Here is a 24,082-nt window from a genome sequence, read left to right as displayed (position 1 = left end):
TTGTGCTGGAGATGAATTTTGGGCATTTTCTTAGGGGAGTTCTATGTTGGCAGGGGAAAACCATTTAGTACAAATTAGAGGTGGTCTTCTTGGGAGCTTGGTTCACCAGGCTTTAAAGAACTAGCTCACCAGACTGACAAATCTACTTTGATATGATTCCAGAAGGACATTGATTGTGTTACCAGACATATTACCTCCTCTGTTAAAGGTCTTCAGTATTCCATAGAATAAATATAGGTGTTCCTAGTTAGTGTACACATCATTATGACCAAGAATGTAACAGCTAATTTATATTTAACCTACAAAATGAAATATTGTTAGAAATATACCAAATAACAGTATTGACCAAATAAGACTAATTATAATTTAAAGTATTTTACTCCACTTTCATATATTAATAGAAAGGATAAATACTTTGGCATAACAAAGGATCTTTGTCCTGAAAGATTAATATTGTTTCTCTTTCCACAGATGCTGGTTGACCTGATGAGTGTTTCAAGCATTTTCTGCTTTATGTTGAATGGTTTGCAACGGCAATTTTTTGCTTTTCATTTTCAAGGGATAAAGAAGTGTCAAAATGCATATCTCCAGATTCTGAGGCAGTTTTTTCACAGCTGTTATCGGCCAACTGAACCATCCTATCACCGACTATAGCGAGGTCTTGACCTACCATCTACCTCATTGGAGACCCTCAGTCTATCTTTAATTGGACTTTACTGGACTTTATCTTGCACTAAATGTTATTCCCTTTACCCAGTATCTGGACTGTGGACGGCTTGATTACAATCATGTATAGACTTTTCACTGGCTGGATAGCACACAACAAGAAAGCTTTTCGCGTGACAATAATAAACTAAACAAAACTTACTACTGAGATTTTTTAGACATCAAAATATCATTTTGAATATGAAACTATTTGCCTCATGGTCATTAAAAGGACATAGAAATCACATTTTTTTCCTATGGATGGGTATGCTTTAGTGATGGTCACGTATACAAGACATCTGCCGTTGATGAATATAGTTATTTTTCTTCTAATATCTAACATATGCAAATTTGTCCTAGGTCATGACCTTTCTATGCTAAAACCATCTGTAAAAAGATGCAGTGGAAAAAAATGTTTTAAACCAAATAATGAATTCAAAACTAAAAAGACAACATATTAAATAGTTATTTTGTTGAGGCCATTCACACCCATGCAATGCAGGTGCACAACGGGAATTGTAAAAGAACGGTTAGATTTTCTCCCATCAATATTAAATGCAATTTATTGCAAAGAATCAAGTTACACAGAACATCCAGATAGATTTAAATTTTAATTACATTTATTCATTTTAAAGCAATGATGATTCACCTTGCCCCACATCCAGTCAGGTGGATTAACAAATCCATTTGTACATTCAATAAATGTATATTCACATTACCTGAAACACTTGGTTTAATTGCAGCTAGGTCAAAATGGCAAAGCTGCAATCTGTTCACACAATGTGCAAAGTCTCAATGAGAAAAATAATAAAGGTTTGCATATTTTTAATTAGAATCGGCCACTGTACTCAAGTGTAAAGAAACAAGGTGAAAAGATAAAGCTTCGTTATGTCTGAATTATATTAATGGAGAGGAAAACTCAATTCTCCAAGTCAATGATAATTTACAAAATTTATGAAAAGGAGACAGAATGCTTCCATGATTATGACACAATGCTTAAGATCTTGGGTTTAGCAATGAGAGGCCTGAATATCAATATGACAGGATTTTAAAAAGCAGCATTATGGTTTGTACAGCAAATTTTTTAAATCTTGAGTGTAATAGGTTATTAAACAAATTCCAATGAAATACTAGACCAAGTGCAGACCCGTTGGGTCTGTTCCCCCAACGTGCGGTTATGGGGGGGAAGTGGGGAGCAGGAAGGAAGGGGAGGTAGGGGGAAGCGTGGAGGGAAGATGGTAGGGGGTGCGGAGGGGAGGGGGTTTAGGGGAGGGAGGACGGGTGGGGGAGGGGATGGAGGGGAGGAGGGGTAGAGAGAGAGAGGGGGGAGAGGGGGAGGGGGGGGAGAGGGGGAGTGGAGGGGGGAGAAGAGGGGGGGGGAGAGGGGGGGAGGGAGGGAGGGGGAGAGGGGGGGGAGGGGGGAGAGGGGGGGGGAGGGGGGGGGGGGGGGTGGGGGGGGGGGGGAGAGGGGGGGGGAGAGGGGGGGGGGGGAGAGGGGGGGAGAGAGGGGGGGGGAGGGGGGGTTGAGAGGGGGGGGGGGGGGGAGAGAGGGGGGGAGAGAGGGGGGGGGGGGGGGGGGGGGGGGGGGGAGGGGGGGGGGGGGGGGGGGGGGAGGGGGGGGGAGAGGGGGGGGGAGAGGGGGGGAGAGAGGGGGGGGGAGGGGGGGAGGGGGGGGGGGGGGGGGGGGGGGAGAGGGGGGGGGGGGGGGGGGGGGGGGGGGGGGGGAGAGGGGGGGGGGGGGGAGGGGGGGGGGGGGGGGGGGGGGGGGGGGGAGGGGGGGGAGGGGGGGGGGGGGGAAGAGGGGGGGGAGGGGGGGGGGGGGGGGGGGAGGGGGGGAGAGAGGGGGGGGGAGAGAGGGGGGGAGAGAGGGGGGGAGAGGGGGGGGGAGAGGGGGGGAGAGGGGGGGGGAGGGGGGGGGGAGGGGGGGGGGAGGGGGGGGGGGGGGGGGGGAGAGGGGGGGGGGGGGAAAGGGGGGGAGGTGGAGGGGGGGAGAGAGGGGGGGAGAGGGGGGGGAGGGGGGGGAAAGGAGGGGGGAGAGGGGGGGGAGGGGGGGGGGGGGGGGGGGGCGGGGGGAGGGGGGAGGGGGGGGGAGGGGGGGGGGGCAGGGGGACGAGGGGGAAACATGGGGGGGGGGGAAACATGGGGAGGGGGAAACAGGGGGAGGGGGGGGGAGGGGAAACAGGGGGAGGGGGGGGACAGAGGGGGAGGGGGGAAACATGGGGAGGGGGAAACATGGGGAGGGGGAAAACAGGGGGAGGGGGGAAACAGGGGGAGGGGGGGAGGAAAAGGGGGAGGGGGCAAGGGGGGAAACAGGGGGAGGGAGACAGGGGGGAGGGAGAGAGGAGGGGGGAGAGGGGGAGGGAGAGGGGAGGGGGGGGGGGGAGAGGGGGAGAGGGGGAGAGGGGGAGAGGAGGCGAGAGGAGGAGAGAGGAGGAGAGGAGGAGGAGAGGGGGAGAGGGGGAGAGGGGGAGAGGGGAAGAGAGGGTGTGCTGAGAGGGGAGGGGGAGAGGTGGGGAGCAGGGATGGGGGTAGGGGTGTGTGTGGAGGGGAGGGGGGGTTAGGGGAGGAATGGTGGGGAAGGGGATGGAGGGATGGGAGAGGGAGAGGAGCGGAGAGGGGGGGAGGAGAGGAGAGGGGGGGGAGGAGATGGGGGGGAGAGGAGAGGGGGGGAGAGGAGAGGGGGGGGAGAGGAGGGGGGGGGAGAGGAGAGGGGGGGGGAGAGGAGAGGGGGGGAGAGGAGAGGGGGGGGAGAGGAGAGGGGGGAGAGGAGAGGGGGGAGAGGAGAGGGGGGAGAGGAGTGAGTGAGGGGGAGGGGGAGAGGAGAGGGGGAGAGGAGGGGGAGAGGAGGAGGGGGGGAGAGGAGGGGAGAGGGGGGAGATGGGGGGGAGGGGGGGGGAGAGGAGGGAGAGAGGGGGGAGAGGAGGAGGGGGGGGGAAGGAAAGAGGGGGGGAGAGGAAAGTGGGGGGAGAACCTAAAAAACATTTTAGAACCAAAAAAGACACATTCTGCAAGCATTGTAGAACCAAAAGAGACACTTTTTGCCAACATTTTAGAACCAAGACACTTTTTGCAAACATTTTAGGACCAATAGACACATTGTGCAAGCGTTTTAGAACCACTAAGGACACTTACATTTGAGTAGACATGTGTTCAGTGTTATTCACAGCTCAGAGAAACGTGACTCTCTGCCTTCCTCCATCTTGAAGAGAATGTGAGGCACACCACTTCCTGGCTTTATAGTCCCTCTCCCCTGCCGCCAGCAGGGGCAGCAGAGAGAATGGAGAATTTTGTAAAAACATTAATATCTCTGTCATTTTTCATCGACGGGATAAGTCCTCGGCACACATACGGCGGAGGGGGGCTCTGAGCAAGGTGGCCAAAAATGACGGCCGTAAGCGGCGGTGTTCTCTCGGAAATCGCAGCACAGATGGCCAAAACCAGTCAAGAACAGACTTTTAGTAATATATAGATGACAAAAGTGCCCCCGCCATTCAACTGTGTTCTTTGTTAACAATAAAAACAGAAAATCCTGGAAACATTCAGATCAGACTGCATCAGTGGAAAGAGAAACAGTTCACTTCAGATGCTCTTCACATTACCATTTTTAGCCTGAAATTAGTTCTCATTTCAAAGATACTCCTGACCTGCTGAGTGATCTTAGAATTTTCAGTTTTTATGTCAGATTTCCAGCAGCCAAGTTTTTTTAAATTTTTATTTCTGAATTTCTGACAACCTGAATATGCAGGGAAAAACATGGAACACAGCATATATCAGCAAATTAAAATCTGAATTTCACATCTATCATAGAAACATAGAAAATAGGTGCAGGACAGGCACGTACCGTCAGAGTAGGCAAGGTGGGCACTGCCTACCCTGACAAATTATAAAATGGTAATTATTAAATATAAATAGTAAAGGCACAGGGGAATTATGCCTACCTAAGATAATTCTCATGTGCCTTTCATCCACGGCACTTGTAACACTCAAAAGTATGTGTAGCTGACGTGCCGTCAATGCTGCTTCAAGCCTTCAATGACAAGGGGAGCTGAAGGCAGCTGAAATTCCGCCTTTGCACCATGGACTGCATATTGCGCACGCGCAGCAGCCTACGGCGCATGTGCAGCGCTAGTTTCTTGGCGGGTTTTCAAACATGGATTGCCTATTATCTTAAGAGTATCTTAAGAAACAAAGAGAGAAGAATGGAGTTTGTGTACAAATAATGCAGTAAGTAGATTTCTTTGAGCAATATGTTTTTAAATACCGTATTTCCCAGCAATGAAGACGCTAATTTTTACCCAAAAATAAGGCACAAAAACTTACCTGCGTCTTGGAGGCCGATGGTTAGGTTGTTAGCCAAGTAGGATAGACTTAGCTATCCCTCAGTACAGCAACATCAAGAACGATGTTGCTGTATTGAGATATAGCCAAGTATATCCCTCATTGCCGGCAGCTGATGGGAAGCGGCTGTAAAGTGGGAAGCGGCTGTAAAAAGACAGCGCCACTGGGAGGGGAGAGTTCCTTTCACAGCGTGTGTGGAGTCTGGCCAGGGGTAAAGTTGCGGGGAGAGCAGGTGCGTTGAGAAGGAGGGGCTCGGGGATCATGCCAGAAACTCACCCACTCACCGACACCGCATGTGGCTGGGGAAGGAAGTAGCTTGGGTGGCTGCGAGCGGCCGCCAGGACCGAACAGCGGAACTGGCCGCCACCACAGTGCCTTCTGCCGGCCCGCTCACCTCTGGCAGTGCTCTCCGTCTGAACATCTCTCTCCTGCCATTCGCTGGCAGCGCTCATGTCAGCCGCTTCCAGCAAATCCTTAAATTCCGACTGCCGCCGGGAGCAGGACATAGCCTCACTTGTTGCGCTGGGTGACTCTGCATGGCATTCACTGTCCGGTCCGTTTCTTTCAATATAGACCGGACAGCGAGGGGACCAGCTCAAGAGCGGGTCAGCGGGCGATGGATAACAGGACAGAGGGCGGTGGAGCTTACTCCTGTGTCAACGCGATTAAGGGACCAATTGAGGTTACTCCCGCTGACACAGGAGTAAGCTCCACCGCCCAGTGAGTGAGTTACTGGCATGATCCCCGACCCCCTCCTTCTCAATGCTCTCCCCGCAACTTTACCCCTGGTCAGACTCCCCACAAGCTGCGAAAGGAACTCGCCCCCTAATTGGTCCCTTGAACTAGTATTGTCATTCAATAAGATCACAACTGATTCAACAGGTCCCGGTGTGCTCCCGTTTTTCCCACCATCTCTCCACCTGATTCAGAATGAAGGAGATTTGAAAGCCTTGGACAAATTGAATTGTTGCTTTCTTTATTTTTTTTTGAGCATGAGAAATTTTATGTCCCGCCAGCCTTCCTTCAAAATGTAGCAACTCAAAATGGGGGTGCGGCTTCGACACAGGTGCATCTTCATTATTAAGAGATATGGCTTTTGAAGACTTTATAAAAGTTGACTGACAGCTGACAGCTTACGGAGAGGAATACAATCTGCGCATGCCTGGTGCAGGAGTAGGCCATTCTGCCCTTCGAGCCTGCACCGTCATGCAATATGATCATCGCTGATCATCCAAAATTAATACCCTGTTCCTGCTTTCTCCCCATATCCCTGGATTCTGTTAGCCCTACGAACTATATCTAAATCTCTATTGAAAACATCCAGTGAATTGGCCTCCACTGCCTTCTGTGGCAGAGAATTCCACAGATTCACAACTCTCGGGGTGAAAACGTTTTTCCTCCTCTCAGTCCTAAATGGCCTACCCCTTATTCTTAAACTGTGACCCCTAGTTCTGGACTCCCCTAAAACCAAGAACATTTTTCCTGCATCAAGCCTGTCCAATCCCATAGGAATAGTATGTTTCTATAAGATACCCTCTCATCCTTCTAAATTCCAGTGAATATAAGACGTCAATCCATTCTTTCATCATATGTCAGTCCCTGCACTCAAATCCTCTTGCTATGAAGGCCAACATGCCTTTTGCTTTCTTCACTGCCTGCTGTAACTGCTTACTTCAGTGACTGATATACAAGGACACCAATCTGATACCAATCTGACCATTCAGATAATAATCTGCCTTCTTGTTGCCACCAATGTGGATTACCTCACATTTATCCATTTTACTGCATCTGCCATGCATCTGCCCATTCACCCAACCCATTTAAGTCACTCTGCAGCCTCATAGCATCCTCGCAGCTCCCACTGCCATGCAGCTTTGTGTCATCTGCAAACATGGAGATGGTACATTTAATTCCTTCATCAAAATCATTAATATATATTGTAAATAACTGGGGTCCCAGCACTGAGCCTTGTGGCACCCCAGTAGTCACTGCCTGCCATTCTGAAAAGGACCTGTTAATTCCTACTCTTTGCTTCCTGTCTGCCAACCAGTTCTCTATCCATGTTAAATCCCTACCCCCAATACCATGTGCTCTACTTTTGCACACTAATCTCTTATGTGGGAGATTGATCTATAAAAGTCTTAAAATTAGTATTTAGAAAAAAAAGTAAGTTCTTACTGAGGTAGAAGAAATTGCCAGGGAGGGATTTCTCATTCATATTGTTGTACGTCAAGTCAAGCACCTCCAGTGCTGGCAGAGATCCAAATCCTCTTGGCAGAGAATTTAATCTGTTCATGCTGTTGGAAAACGGTGGGAAATGAAAATTAAGTTTAGTTGCAAAGTAACATACTAAAGCATGGGTATGCAAGCACCCATCCAGCAATGTTAAAAATCAGTGTTCCCTTACCTGGTGATTATTTCAAAATCATTTTTTAGATATTCTGTAGACATATAGTATTAGAAACATAGAAAATAGGTGCAGGAGTAGGCCATTCGGCCCTTCCAGCCTGTACCGCCATTCAATATGATCATGGCTGATCATCCAACTCAGTATCCTGTACCTACCTTCTCTCCATACCCCCTGATCCCTTTAGCCACAAGGGCCACATCTAACTCCCTCTTAAATATAGCCAATGAACTGGCCTCAACTACTTTCTGGGGCAGAGAAGTCCAGAGAATTCAATTGCAAGATGGGTGGAGATGTTAAACAAGGTAGAGCTGACAACGCTGGAGACAAAAGGATGGAGATGTGAAAAATGATAAGGCAATACAATCCTGGACTCCCTAACTAGGAAGAAAATATTCTTTCCCAACCCATCAGTTTTCCTTAAGCAGGTCTTCAGGAGCCATGCTAGCATTCACGTTTCATATCCAACCAAAATGCAGAACTAGTGCTAGACAATGATTATAGAAACCCTGCGTTGTGAAGCTGATCTATTTTGAACTAATCGCCTTACATAATTCAGAGCCACAATGCAAATGAAAACCTCAGCTGGACATACACAGAGCATATGATCAAAATTTAGTTCCCTTAGTATGGTATCAAAAAGAGGAAAGCATGCAAGGCAAACTAACACCTCTAAAAAGTTACGTCTCACTCTTACCGGTATCTTTTTATCTACAAAAATAGCACCTGGTTTAAGGTGTAAGGAAGGAGTTTTAGAGGGGGATTTGAAAGTTGTTTTTTTTTTTAACATAGTAGAATGTACTGCCAGAGGTGGTGGTGGGTACAGAACCAATAACCAGATTTAGGAGACATTTAAGCAGACACTTGAACATGGAGGGATATATTCAGAACACACGCAAATGGGATTAGGAAAAAAATGGTCAGAATGGAAACTCACGGTCCCATTTCCGTGTCATTTGGCTATACATCACAGGAACAGGCCTTGCTCCCCAACTTACCCATGCTGACTGAGTTGTCCAACGGAGCGAGTCCCACTGACCCCTCTAAACCTTTCTTATCCATGTACAGCACCTGTTTCAATGTTTTTTCACATTTCATAACTGTATCGACCTCTATATTTCCTCTGGCAACGTATTCATCTACACGCCACCCTCCGTGTGAAAAGGTTGCCCTCTTTGTCCCTTTTAAATACCTCCCCCTCACCTTAAATCTGTCCTCTCTAGTTTTAGACTCTCCTACCATGGGGAAAGACTGTGGCCATTCACCTTACCTATGCCCCACATTATTTTATATCTTTTGCAGGCAGTGCATTTCTATGCTTTACAGCTCCATAAATCTATGAAATCCCAACTCTTGTCTTCAGGCTTTCTGTCCATTTTCTAACCAGGTTTCTGGCAACTCCATGAACTGAAAATCTCCTTGTTAAAAAAATTCTTAAAATTAAATTAAACAACTTCAAAAGACCTAACTCTACTTTGATTGCTCCTAACTATATCAGGGATCTGGTAATTTACCCATACATGTGCCTGTTTGATTATAGTTCGATCTTATACTGAAATTAAGATGTATAATTGGAAATGCTGCCTGGATCAACATAATTGACAGTGAACTCGAATGTAAATGTGTGTTTATATCCTTGCATATCAGCACACAATTCAGCTGATAACAGCTCACTATATCTGCCAATTAAATGATACGTCTGATAATATGTTGCTTTGATTTGGTCACAAAATCACTGTTGTATTCACCTACGTGCAATCAATTTTAAAAACGTAAATGGATAACAAAAAAATCAAATTAACTCTATTCGTCAGTTTTAATATTAAAACCCATTAATGATGCAAAATAAAAAAATATTCACCCCTACCCTATGTCAGTGCTTTCAAGCGCACTCCTGGAACAGATGTGTCAACAAAGAACCATAAAACCATAGAGAGCCTAAAATTTTATCTTGGTATCACAATCAGTTATGTTTGGTGCTCCCAGACGGACAAAAATCAATCTTGAATCAGCTTAAAGTAACAGGCAAGCAAATTTTGGCATCAGCTTACACTTAGATTGGTCAGATTCTGTCTAGAGTGTAATGGTATTACTAATGGAAATAATCTGAGTGTTCCATTCACGGTTCACAGAGTGTATTCTATTGCTATTGACAATATTATTTTTTTTTAAATGAAACAAATACATGAAACAAATGTAATCTGGCATAATTCCTTCCAAGGGATCAGGATCACCAATTAGTTTTAAGGTGCTCCTTCCAGTCAATTCACAAATAAGAACATAAGGAATAGAAGCACAAGTGCTCCAGTCAGCCAGCTCTGATTATGGCTGAACATTCATTGTGATACCACTTTGCCACACTAATCCCATACCCTAAATTCCCTTAATGTTTAATAATCTATTGATCTTATTCTGAGCCATCGTCTCTCTTCAGTTCCCTTGGGTAGAGAATTCCAATATTCCCTGCCCTCAGGGTGAAGAAATTTCTCTTATTTCCGACCTGAACAGCCAACCCTTTATTTTTGAAATTGACCTCTGGTCTTAGTCAGGAGAAATATCATCCCTGCAAAACCCCATGATTCTTCTAAATTTGAAAGTGTAGTTACAGTCAGTCTAATCCTTCCTCACATGACAAAATCACAAGCCCAGGAATTGATCGGGTGAACCTTTGCTATACTCCCTCAAACAGAACTATACGCTTTCTTAGACAAGGAGATTAAAGCGGTGTACGTTATTCCAGATATGGTTTCATCAGGCCAGTATTATAATTGGAGCAAGATATCCAAAACAATTTCCCTTTTGTAAATCTATGTTCTTTGCCCTGATGCCACTTCCTTAATAATCAATTTCAGCATTTTTCCTAGAACAGCCGTATAGTTTATTTTTTCCCTCTTGCTTGATTGTGGCATTAAATGTATTATCTTCCAATCAATGGGAATTGTTCTAGAGCTTATGACATTTTGGAAGGTGACGAACGACCATCTATTTCCACCTTCTTCAAAACAGTAATTGGCTGCTGAGAATTTAATTCCCTCCAATATTATACTTTCTTTTTACCAGTGCTATTTTGTTTTAGTTTGAATTCACTCTAGATCCGTGTATTCACAGAGGAGTATGTTAGATTTTCTGATTTTAAGGAAAGTACAGGAAGGTGATGCCGAGGTATAAGATCAGCCATAATCTTATTTAGTAGCAGAACTAAGACTTCTATTGCTTATGATTTATTCCCCCAATGTTTCTATCTTCATGTTCTTGAGGGAAGTGTATCCCAGGAGGTTAGGTGTTTCCACCTTCTTGAAAAACAGTAATGGCTGCTGAGAATTAATTCCCTCCAATATGATTTTTTCTTTTTACCAGTGCTATTTTGTTTTAGTTTGAATTCACTCTAGATCCGTGTGTATTCACAGAGGAGTATGTTAGATTTTCTGATTTTAAGGAAAGTACAGGAAGGTGATGCCGAGGTATAAGATCAGCCATAATCTTATTTAGTAGCAGAACTAAGACTATGGGCTGAATGGCTGAGCCCTGTTTCTATTTCTCATGTTCTTGTATATCCAGGGCATTTAGTGTATCTTCCCAGGAGGTTAGGTGTATCTTCCATGAAGACAAGTATGTTGAATGTTTCTGCCTTTTCCCTACTACTTAAAATATTTGCTATCTGTGTCTACAAGGGACTCACATTAACCTTTGCTAATCCTTCCCTTCTTACATCCGACAGAAGCTCTGACAGTTTGATTTTGTGCTTCATGCTAATGAATGCTCACATTCCACTTGCTCTTTCCAATTCACTGATCCTCCTTTGTAGAATTTTGAAATTCCCCAATCCACAGATTTGTGTTTTTTTTTGGCAACATTACCAGTCTTCTCCTTTGAATCAATACTATTTTTAACTTCTCCTTATTAGCTGAACAAGTTTTCTTCCTTTTTTTCTTTAAGGTATATACATTCAGTCTAGGTATTAATTCTTAAAATATTAGACATTGCTTACTTATTGTCGTACCTTACAGGGTAACTTCTTGATCTACCACATCCAATTTGTGCCTTTGAGATTAGTTTTATTCAGATTTAATATCCTGGTTTCAGTGGAAGTGATTGTAACTCAACTAAATCACCTGTAGATTACTGAAAAGAATAGCTTATCATGTTATGATAACTCTTTCGCGAAGGTTCCTTAACTACAAGATCCTCAACTAACCCTCCTTCATTAACAATTAGATTCAGATATCCCTCCCTCTAGCATTACATTTCACTCCTCTTGTACTCTGCTTCTCTCACAAGCCTTTTGTCTCCCATTCTTCTGTATTTTTTTTTCACTCATCTTCCAATCAAAACCTCCCCATCACCTGCACCCCACCTGTCACTTGCCAGCCATTATCCTGTCCCCCACCTCTTATATAAGCTTTCTCTCCCCCACTGCAATCAATCTGAAGAAAGGTCCTAACCCGAAACGGCACCTTTGCACATCCTCCACAGGTACTGCCTGACTTACTGAGTTACTCCAGTGCTTTGTATTTTACTACATATTGGAAGGACCAATTAAATTAGCAGAAATTAAAACAAGCTATTAATAGACATTTAACAGGCTTGCTATGATATCTGATTTTAAACTTTTTATTATGCTCTACAAACAAAACTTCACAATTTATAATATCTCTGTTAATTATGTGAACAGAGCAGATTTAAAACCAATAGTATAATCTGGCTGATGGCAGTCAGTCTCTTATGGCCTGGATTCCTGCTTGGAGGACAATTTTGTTGAACTTGCTTGGGATCCGCTTTGCTTCCAGAACCTTAGATGCACACAGTTGTTAGCTTATATGAAATTGACCTCATTCTAATTTCTACCCAATTAGTCTAGTCTCTTGTGGACCATGAGGAATGAGGGTGAAAATCCACTAGCTGTATTACATTTGAAACAAAAATTGATTCTACAATACCAAATAACTGCATCCTGTAGTTCTTGCTCAAAATAATTTATACGATCAACACAACAATCCAGCCCTAACATTCAATTGTATAATAAATATCAAATCTCATGGTTCAGGTACACCATTTCAGATGGAAAGAGATCAAAAGATTTAGAACAGAGACTTACTGAAAGGAGGATGGAGCTCATAATGCAATAGAAACCAAACTTCTTCCAAGTTCTTACTTTAAATCCCGTTCAGACAGATAGAATGAATACTCTGATTTACAGCAGTTTATGAGTTTTAAGTGAAATGAGCTTAGGTGCATTCAATTCCATCCCACAATGGACAGAAGTTAACAACATAAAGTTATACAAGTTTAAATATTAATGCAGTAATTTGCTGAGAAAATGAACACTGGGGTGAATAAAATGGCCAGTCTGGAATATCTCATTCAAATATTACAATTAGGTTGTCTTTAGTATATTATGGAAAGTTTAGTTTGTGAATGGTTATTTCATCTCAGCTTTTTCCAGTTTCTTCACCTTCCACTGCTACACAATTACCAACAGGATCCACTTACCCAAGGTTAAGATGCTTCAGTTTCTGCAGGCTGCTGATTTGTGTCGGAAGGTCTTCAATCTGATTGTTGAAAACATTCAGCACCTCCAGATTCCTCAGGTCAGCTACGTTTGCTGGAACACCTGAATGAAAGGGAGCAAAATACAGTTACATCCATATTTATTTTACAAGTGGACATCAGGGCTAGGAGGCAAATATGAAAAAGCGCAACTTTATATTTGGGTGTATAACAGTAATGGCTCTGTCCCACGGTACGAGTTCATTCCAAGAGCTCTCCCCAGTTTAAAAGAAAAACCAAACTCGTGGTAAGCACGGAGAATGAACATAGCGGTTACGTCGGAGCTCGGGGACATCTCTTAGCGGCTCGTAATGCTAACGGCAAATAAGCTCGGGAAGACTCATGAAGATTTTTCAACATGTTGAAAAATGTCCACGAGAGCCCCGAGTACCGACGAGCGGCCATTACCGTAAATCTCCGAATCAGGGCAAACTCGGGAGAGCTCTTGGAATGAACTCGTACTGTGGGATAGGGCCATAAGTTCGCAATAATATGTACACAAAATATAATTGCCCATTCCAGTCCCAATCAAGAAGAAAAACTTTAAAACAACTATTTTATTGAGAGAAATAAGGGGAATCTGACTTTTTTTTCAAAATCTGAGATTGGTTATAGATAATGAAGGATGTGGATGGTGGCTTGGCAGGAAGGATTCGGATGGTGCAAAAGAGGTTCATCGGGACATTGCCCAGATTGATAGTTTCGCTATCAGAAGAGATTGGGAAAAAAAAGATTTTGTTTATGCGACAGCATTGAAGGCTGAGAGGTAACCTGGTAAAAGTACTTACTCATAGAGTGATACAGTGTGGAAACAGGCTTTTTGGCCCAACTTGCCCACACCAGCCTACATGTCCCAGCTACACTAGTCCCACCTGTCAGTGCCTGGTCCATATCCCTTCAAATCCGTCCTATCCATGTACCTATCCATGTCTGACTGCTTCTTAATTGATGGGACAGTCCCACCCTCAACTACCTCCTCTGGCAGCTTCTTCCATACACCCACCACCCTCTGTGTGAAAAAGGTACCTCTCGGATTCCTACTAAATCTTTTCCCCTTCACCTTGAACCCATGCCCTCTGGTCCTCAATTCTGGGCAAGAGAGTTTGTGCATCTACCCGGTCTATTCCTCTCATGATTTTGTACACCTCAATAAGATCACCCCTCATTCTCATGCGCTCCAAGGAATAGAGACCCAGCCTACTCAACCTCTCCCTATAGCTCACACCATCTAGTCTTGGCAATATCCTCGCAAATCGTTTCTGAACCCTTTCAGGCTTGACAATATCTTTCCTATAATAACATGGTCTCCAGAACTGAACACAATATTCTAAACACGGTCTCACCAAGTTCTTATTCAACTGCAACCTTCAAACTACTATACTCTGACTGATGAAGGCCTAATGCCTTTTTGACCACCTTATCTACCTACAACTCAACCTTCAAGTAACAATGCGCCTGCACTCCTAGATCCCTCTGCTCTACAACACTCCCCAGAGGCCTACAATTTACTGTGTAGGTCCTGCCCTTGTTAGACGTCCCAAACACCTCACACTTCTCTGTATTAAATTCCATCAACCATTCCTCAGCCCACCTGGCCAATCGATCCAGATCCTGCTGCAATCTTTCACAACCATCTTCACTCTCTGCAAAGCCACTCACTTTTGTATCATCAGCAAACTTGCTAATCTTGCTCTGTATGTTCACATCAAAATCAGTGATGTAGATGACAAACAGTAACGGGCCAGGCACCGAACTGGCCACAGGCCTCCAGTCCAAGGAGCAACCTTCCACCATTACCCTCTGCTACCTTCCACGGAGCTAATTTGCTATCCATTCAGTGATCTCTCCTTAGATCCCATGAGATCTAACCTTCCAGAGAATCCTACCATGCGGAACCTTGGTGAATGCCTTACGGAAATCCATCTACACAACATCTATAGCTCGACCTCTTCTTAAAAGGTGGGGTTACATTGACTACCCTCCAGTCCTCAGGAACTGATCCAGAGTCGAGAGAACATTTGAAAATGATCACCAATACATCCACCATTTGTAGGGCCACCTCCTTGAGTACTCTGGGATGCAGACCATCAGGCCCTGGGAATTTATCTGCCATCAGTCCCAACAGTTTACCTAACACCATTTGCTGACAAATGTGGATTCCCTTCAGTTCTCCCATCCCACTAGATCCTCGGTCCCATGGTATTTTTGGAAGATTGTTTGTGTCTTCCTTAGTGAAAGTACTCGTTTAACTGAAGATTTATGGGATTCATGAAGATTAAAATGGTTGGTAAGGATGTGGGCCGGTTTATGTGCTGTACAACTCTATAACAGTTTACAGTGATTTCACATTTTTGGAGTGTTTGTTTCAACTTGAAATATCCCAAAAGCTAAAAATGATTGTTCACATCTACCTTGCTATACAAGCATGGACATCACATTTTGGAAAGAAGAACAAGGGGATGGTCCAGAAACATGGACAATCATAAAAAGTGGTACACTAATCTAGAAAGATGAGATACATACAATCAAAAAAAATTTGACCCTGGTCACAACTACAATTAGCTAAGAAAGTAAACACAATGGCTGTTTAAGCGCTTGTAAATGCAGGAGCAGGAAGCAATTGTATCAAAAAGTAGACTGGCATTAAGATTCATTGGAGCCTGCAGCTGCAACACTTATTGATTTGTTGTTGTGCCCAGTTTGCTAATTCACCCCTGTCCACTTTTCATTTAATTCACTGACATCTTGTGAAATTTAATAGCTCTTTGTTCTTTGAACTGATTTATGCACTGGTGCTACAATGTTCAGTCGTCTTCTTTTCTTGTGTATGGCTTGTGTTGGTTTTTGTTCATTTAGATACAGTACTGAATACTAATTTAATTTGCATGCTGTTTTAAAATAAAGCTTCCCACAAATAAATGTTTCCAGTGTGCATTATCATATTAAAAGAAGCTAGAACCATTCAAGTTTGGAGACTCTTTTGAATGGAAGGCCAAATGGTACATGAAGTTTTATTTCAAGCACGCTCAGATCCCAGCCAATAGAAAATGTGAATGGGCGGAATCATGAGAGAAAAGCATGAAAGTCACCAGTGAACACATGACAAGAGAATTATTTCTCTGTACAGTCATGAAAAATCTCCACTAATAAATAGAAAAAAATGTGATGTATTATTCAAGATGCTTTCCTTAAACCGATTTTTATCAATTTTATCATTCTGTGGTTGAAGTTTCTGCAACAAAAAAAAAATGACAGAGTACATTTTAACAACAATCTTTTAAGCAAATTATTCTGCAGTTTCACGGGCTTGTGTAAGCAAATAACAAATCATATTTCACAATAAGACTTTACAGGTGAATTTAATCATGTCTGTCAGTATCTTTATTAAAGTTACTTTCTTTGAAACTGAGGAGATTTGGTCTCTCTCCCCAAAGTCTGGATACTATTTTGACCTGGTCACAAATCATGCAATCTCAAAATGCAGAATTAAAAACAGAAAGGCATAAAGCTTTGGACTTACTCCAGAAACAAGGAATTTTTCCACTATTACCATTTTGATCTTGCATTAAAATACTCCCAAAGTATCACAGAAAAATCGCATTGCCAAAAGTGGTTTTTAAAAATACCCAGCATTCAGATTAGTTTTCCTCATTGTCTGTTTATTTTCTCTAAGTGTATATTAAAATACTGTATTAAAGTAAAGAATAATAAACTCATACCATGTACCTTAAGGAATCCATTCTACAGATTTCATCATACATATCAAATTTTAAACTTTTGAGCACCAAATGTAGGTCCCTTACAATCAGAGACAAGTGAATTTATAATGAAAAACAAGGAAATGGCAGTTAAACGAGTACTTTGGTTCTGTCTTCACTAAGGAAGACACAAACAATCTCCCCGAAAAACTAGGGGACCGAGGATCTAGTGGGAGGGAGGAACTGAAGGGAATCCACAATAGTCAGGAAATGGTGTGAGGAAAACTGTTGGGACTGAAGGCAGATAAATCCCCAGGGCCTGATGATCTGATCTGCATCTAGAAATCGTGGATGCATTGGTGATCATTTTCCAATGTTCCATAGACTCTGGATCAGTTCCTGTGGACTGGAAGGTAGCTAATGTAACTCCACTTTTTAAGAAAGGAGGGATAGAGAAAACAGGGAATTATGGACAAGTTAGCCGTACATAGATAGTGGGGAAGGGGTGGAAGATTGCAACCCTCACGTGGTCCACCCTGTTCCGACTAATGCAATCAACTCGATGTGCCCAAACGGAAGAGTACAGAGACAACGAAATAGAAAATGTTGTCCAACAACTTTAGGCTGTGTACGCCACACGGAAGAAGAAGATAGTGGGGAAGACACTTGAGTCGATTATGAAAGATGTTATAGCAGCACATATGGAAAGCAGTGACAGGATCGGTCAGTCAGCATCGATTTATGAAGGGCAAATCATGCTTGACTAGTCTTCTGGAATTTGTTTGTGGATGTAGCAAGCATAATGGGTAACGGAGAGACAGTCGATGTGGTGTATCTGGACTTTCAATAAGCCTTTGACAAGGTTCCACACAAGAGATTAGTGGGCAAAATTAGAGCACTTGGTATTGGGGGTAGGGTATTGACATGGATAGAGAACTGGTCGGCAGACAGAAAACAAAGAGTAGGAATTAACAGGTCCTTTTCAGAATGGCAGGCAGTGACTAATGGGGTGCCGCAAGGCTCAGTGATGGGACCCCAGTTATTTACAATATATAGTAACAATTTAGATGAGGGAATTAAATTTAATATCTCCAAGTTTGCAGATGACACAAAGCTGGGTGGCAGTTTGAGCTGCGAGGAGGATGCTATGAGGCTGCAAGGAGGATGCTATGACTTGGATAGGTTGGGTGAGTGGGCAGATGCATGGCAGATGCACTATAATGTGGAGAAATGTGAGCTTATCCACTTTGGTGGCAAGAACAGGAAGGTAGATTATTATCTGAATGATGTCAGATTAGGAAAAGGGAGGTGCAACGAGACCTGGGTTTGCTTGTACATCAGTCACTGAAAGTGAGCATGCAGTTACAGCAGGCAGTGAAGAAAGCTAACGGCATGTTGACCTTCATTGCAAGAGGATTTGAATTTAGGAGGTCCTACTGCCGTTGTACAGGGCCCTGGTGAGCTCAGCCTAGAGTATTTTGAGCAATATTGGTCTCCTAATTTAGGGAAGGATATTATTGCTATTGAGGGAGTGCAGCGTAAATTCACCAAGTTTATTCCCAGGATAACAGGACTGACATATGATGAAAGAATGCGTCGTCTGGGCTTGTATTCACTGGAATTTAGAAGGATGAGAGGGGTTCGTATACGATACGATACAGTGCAACTTTATTCATCCCAGGAGGGAAATTGTTCTGCCAACAGTCACAACACACAAGGTACACAATAACTTGAAATTAATAGTTTCAAGCGACTGTTGGCTGGCTGCTGTGTGCACAGCGCCTTCACCAGAACAAATGAACAAACAACGAAACGCAGGCTTAACCCCTGGGCAGAGGATTCTAAACTAGATTGCCCCACCCCCTCCCCGAGTTCCCTTTTGTTCTCCCACTGTCCCTCACAGCGGTCCCCCCACGCCGGGTCCCCATTATCTTCCACTCCACCCACATGTTCATCAACCATTGATCACAGGTCGATCGCGAGGCCTCACCACCACCGGCTCCGAGGCTCCCGTTGCCGCTGAGGCCCCACCACCATTGAGGTTCATGCCACCACCGAGACTTCCATCGCCGCCGCTGAGGCTCTCATCGCCGTCGCCTCTCATTCGGCCCAGACAAGCCTCGCCTCCCGGCTTCTCCAGCAAGTCGGGCTTGCCGGGGCACATTTGGGTGGGCGGTGCGGTTGTTCGATGGGTGGATGGTTCCCGTGCAGCTCCATGGGACACTCCCGCTGCGCGCGTGGCTCCCTAACACAATCCCGCTGTGCGCACGGCTCCCTGGGGCACTCCCGCCACGGCTCCCTGGGACACTCCCACCTGGCACAGCTCCCTGCGACACTTACGCTTCGCGCACGGCTCCCTGCGACACTCCCACCACGCACGTTTATAGAAATATATAGAATTCATATAGATTGGACAGGCTAGATGCAGGAAAAATGGTCCCGATGTGGGAGGAATCCAGAACCAGGGGTCACAGTTTAAGAATAAGGGGTTGGCCATTTACGACTGAGATAAAGAAAAACTTTTTCACTCAGTGAGTTGTGAATCTGTGGAATTCTCTGCCATAAAAGACAGGCCAATTCACTGGATATTTTCAAGAGAGAGATAGATTTGGCTCTTTTGGCTAAAGGAATCAAGGGATATGGGGACATAGCAGGAACAGGGTACTGACTTTAGATGATCAGTCTGTTCGTATTGGTGGAAATGTGTCAGCCTCGATAACAATCAGCACGGGAGCACCTCAAGGCTGCGTGCTCAGCCCCCTGCTGTATTCACTCTGTACTCATGACTGCGTAGTCGGTCACAGTGCGAATTCCATCTTCAAGTTCGCTGACGACACCAATGTCGTGGGACGTATCACTGATGGGGATTAGTCAGAGTATAGAAGCGAGATCGAGCAACTGTCCATATGGTGCCAGCGCAATAACCTGGCCCTCAACACCAGCAAAACCAAGGAACTGATTGTGGACTTTGGAAGGAGTAGGATGGGGACCCACAGCCCCGTTTATATCAACGGGTCGATGGTTGAAAGGGTCAAGAGCTTCAAATTCCTGGGCGTGCACATCTCTGAAGAAAGACACATCTCTGAACACTCCGAGAACACTATCAAGAAAGCTCATCAGCGCCTCTACTTCCTGAGACGATTACGGAGAGTCGGTTTGTCAAGGAGGACTCTAACTTCTACAAGTGCACAGTAGAGAGCATGCTGACCAGTTGCATCATGGCTTGGTTCGGCAACTTGAGCGCCCTGGAGAGGAAAAGACTATAAAAAGTAGTAAACACTGCCCAATCCATCATCAGCTCTGACCTTCCTTCCATCGAGGGGATTTTCATTTTAATAAAACCCAATGACTTGACTTTCATATCCATCTGTGGCAATAAATTCCACAGATTCTCCACCCTCTGGTTAAGTCTGGTTAGGGAAATTCCTCCTCATCTCCATTATAAAGATACATCCTTTTATTCTGAGGCTGTACCCTCTGGTCCTAAACTTTTCCACTACTAGAAATAACCCGTCAAGGTAGATTAAGAGATTTATGAGTGCAGATTTGAGGGGTAGAGTAATTAAACCAGTTTATGGTTAGATAGTTTAAGGAGAAATGTGGGTGGTGCGTCGGACAATAGACAATAGGTGCAGGAGTAGGCCATTCGACCCTTCGAGCCAGCACTGTCATTCAATGTGATCATGGCTGATCATCCCCAATCAGTACCCCGTTCCTGCCTTCACCCCATATCTCCTGACTCCATTATTTTTAAGAGCCCTATCAGCTCTTTCTTAAAAACATGCAGGGAACCTGCCTCCACCGCCCTCTGAGGCAGAGAATTCCAAACACTCACCACTATCTATGAGAAAAAGTGTTTCCTCGTCTCCGTTCTAAATGGCTTAAGGGCCTGTCCCACCAGCTTGCGACTGCATGCGGTGAGCGCGACCAAACGTGGTGGCTTGAGGCGTACGGCCACGCGGGGCCGTATGGAGCTGGTCCCGACATCATACTCACCAATTAGCTGGGCAGGAGGCGGGCCGACTGAATTTGGACGTCGCACGGCATCGGGCGGTTATGTCATCACGCAACTGCATGTCGGGCGGTGACATCATCGCGCAACGCCACGCACTAGGCGTACGCCATCAAGGCGCTGCGTACGGCGTCGAGACGCTGCGTATGCCCATCGAGGCGCTGTGTACGGCCTCAATGCGGCTGCGGGCCGACAGGCCGTTGGCGCGCGGAATTTTTGGACAGTCAGTTTTTCGGAGCCCCGCGCGATGTCCGGACCAGCCCCGTGCAACTCCATACGGCTCCGGCGATTGAAGTGGGACCGGCCCCGCGAGGCCGTACGGCTCAAGCGACCACGTTAGGTCGTGCTTGCCGCATGCAGTCGCATGCTGGTGGGACAGGCCCATTACTCCTTATTCTTAAACTGTGGCCCCTGGTTCTGGACTCCCCCAACATCGGGAACATGTTTCCTGCCTCGTGTCCAAACCCTTAACAATCTTATATGTTTCAATGAGATTCCCTTTCATCCTTCTAAACTCCAGAGTGTACAAGCCCAGCTGCTCCATTCTCTCAGCATGTGACAGTCCCACCATCCCGGAAAGTAACCTTGTAAACCTACGCTGCACTCCCTCAATAACAAGGGAGGGTGTTGAGGGAGAGCGAGTGTGTCTTTATCATGCGCAGTATATATATTGTGTGCGACAACCTAGACTAACCAGGAGATTGGATAAGTGGATAAGTCTCCAGGCCCGGACAGGATATTCCCTAGGACATTGAGGGAAGTTAGTGTAGAAATAGCAGGGGCTATGGCAGAAATATTTCAAATGTCATTAGAAACGGGAATAGTGCCGGAGGATTGGCGTACTGCGCATGTTGTTCCATTGTTTAAAAAGGGGTCTAAGAGTAAACCTAGCAATTATAGACCTGTTAGTTTGATGTCAGTGGTGGGCAAATTAATGGAAAGAATACTTAGAGATAATATATATAAGCATCTGGATAAACAGGGTCTGATTAGGAACAGTCAACATGGATTTGTGCCTGGAAGGTCTTGTTTAACTAATCTTCTTGAATTTTTTGAAGATGTTACACGGGAAATTGATGAGGGTAACACAGTGGATGTTGTGTATATGGACTTCAGTAAGGCCTTTGACAAGGTTCCTCATGGAAGGTTGGTTAAGAAGGTTCAATGGTTGGGTATTAATGGTGGAGTAGCAAGATGGATTCAACAGTGGCTGAATGGGAGATGCCAGAGAGTAATGGTGGATGGTTGTTTGTCAGGTTGGAGGCCAATGACGAGTGTGGTGCCACAGGGATCTGTGTTGGGTCCACTGTTGTTTGTCATGTACACCAATGATCTGGATGATGGTGTGGCAAATTGGATTAGTAAGTATGCAGATGATACTAAGATAGGTGGGGTTGCGGGTAATGAAGTAGAGTTTCAAAGTCTACAGAGAGATTTATGCCCGTTGGAAGAGTGGGCTGAAAGATGGCAGATGGAGTTTAATGCTGATAAGTGTGAGGTGCTACATCTTGGCAGGACAAATCAAAATAGGACGTACATGGTAAATGGTAGGGAATTGAAGAATGTAGGTGAACAGAGGGATCTGGGAATAACTGTGCACAGTTCCCTGAAAGTGGAATCTCATGTAGATAGGGTGGTAAAGAAAGCTTTTGGTGTGCTGGCCTTTATAAATCAGAGCATTGATTATAGAAGTTGGGATGTAATGTTAAAATTGTACAAGGCATTGGTGAGGCCAATTCTGGAGTATGGTGTACAATTTTGGTCGCCTAATTATAGGAAGGATGTCAACAAAATAGAGAGGGTACAGAGGAGATTTACTAGAATGTTGCCTGGGTTTCAGCAACTAAGTTACAGAGAAAGGTTGAACAAGTTAGGGCTTTATTCTTTGGAGCGCAGAAGGTTAAGGGGGGACTTGATAGAGGTTTTTAAAATGATGAGAGGGATAGACAGAGTTGACGTGGAAAAGCTTTTCCCACTGAGAGTAGGGAAGATTCAAACAAGGGGACATGACATGAGAATTAAGGGACTGAAGTTTAGGGGTAACATGAGGGGGAACTTCTTTACTCAGAGAGTGGTAGCTGTGTGGAATGAGCTTCCAGTGAAGGTGGTGGAGGCAGGTTCGTTTTTATCATTTAAAAATAAATTGGATAGTTATATGGATGGGAAGGGAATGGAGGGTTATGGTCTGAGCGCAGGTATATGGGACTAGGGGAGATTATGTGTTCGGCACGGACTAGAAGGGTCGAGATGGCCTGTTTCCGTGCTGTAATTGTTATATGGTTATATTTTGTTATATGATTGAATGTCTTCTGAAACTGAAGTTATATAAGATGCTGATCCACTTCACAAAATAATTCCTAAAATGATAAAATGCTTCTCTGTGTAAGATGTGGTCTTTGGATGAAGGGGTGCACAGTAACAAGAACCTGTTTAATGTGTAATGTTAATCGTTCCTTTCCTCCTGCTGTTCATTTAGAGTTCTTAGTTTGATTGTGTTTTTGTATTAATCTTTAAAAAAGTTGTTCAGGGACCAAGGTAATGCATAAATTATGTGGCAACAGAAAATAGATCAATCTACATGAGGTTAGGCTACCCTATTAATGTACTTCTCACCAGATTTGAAACAGCAGCCTCCTGCTGCAGCAACATGACACTTAAATTTCTCAAAAACAGCCAGCACCACGACTGCTAAATAAAATTGCCAATTAGCGTTGAATTATGAGAAATCGGATGAAAGCAATTTATGCTTTCTTGAAGCTGGGTTTATTGTCCAGTTTAATTCGGAATTCTCACACAATTAATCAGCAAAGAATTGTACAGCAACAAAAAGGTCATTCAGCACACTACATTTATGCCAACCCTTTTGCTTCTCTACACTAATCCCATTTGCCTGCATTTGATTCAATTCCTTCTATGCCTTGTCTTTCAAATGCATATCCAAATGTTCTTTTAAACACAGATATCATGTTTAACTACATCACCTCCTCTGGCAAAAATTTTCAGATATAAACCTTTCTCCGTGTATAAAAAAATTCCCTCAAATCCCCTTAACCTGTACCCTCTCGTTTTGATAACTTTATTATGGGAAAAAGATTTTGACTATACTGCCTATGTCATAATTTTTTATACCTCAGTCTTCTTTGCATGAGGGAAAATAAGTCCATCTTATATAATCTCCTCTACACCCTCCAGTGCAATTACATCCTTCCTAAAATGTGGTAACCAGAACTGCACACATTATAAGTGTAATCAAAATAGTGTTTTGTAAAGTTGCAACACAATGTATCAACTTTTATATTGTTCGCCCTGACGTATGACGCATGCCACATACCATTTTTACAATAATAAACCATCCTATCAACCTCATTTGCCACT

The 24,082-nt window shown here is 44.4% G+C and overlaps 1 protein-coding gene across 1 annotated transcript in view; it reads right to left on the bottom strand.

Annotated features, from left to right (window-relative positions):
- rsu1 (Ras suppressor protein 1) overlaps nt 1-24,082 on the bottom strand; it is a 166,726-nt gene that overhangs the window by 99,101 nt on the left and 43,543 nt on the right. The window contains exons 4-5 of the mRNA XM_055655180.1: nt 12,941-13,061; nt 7,222-7,340 (exon numbers count right to left, since the gene is read on the bottom strand). Of these exons, the coding sequence (XP_055511155.1) occupies nt 7,222-7,340; nt 12,941-13,061 (240 nt within the window). The remainder of the gene's footprint in view (nt 1-7,221; nt 7,341-12,940; nt 13,062-24,082) is intronic.

Source organism: Leucoraja erinacea, chromosome 2 (assembly GCF_028641065.1).
Source record: "Leucoraja erinacea ecotype New England chromosome 2, Leri_hhj_1, whole genome shotgun sequence".
NCBI lineage: Eukaryota > Metazoa > Chordata > Chondrichthyes > Rajiformes > Rajidae > Leucoraja > Leucoraja erinaceus.
The sequence above is the reverse complement of the archived record's forward strand: the minus strand, read 5'-3'. Positions and strand labels throughout refer to the sequence as shown.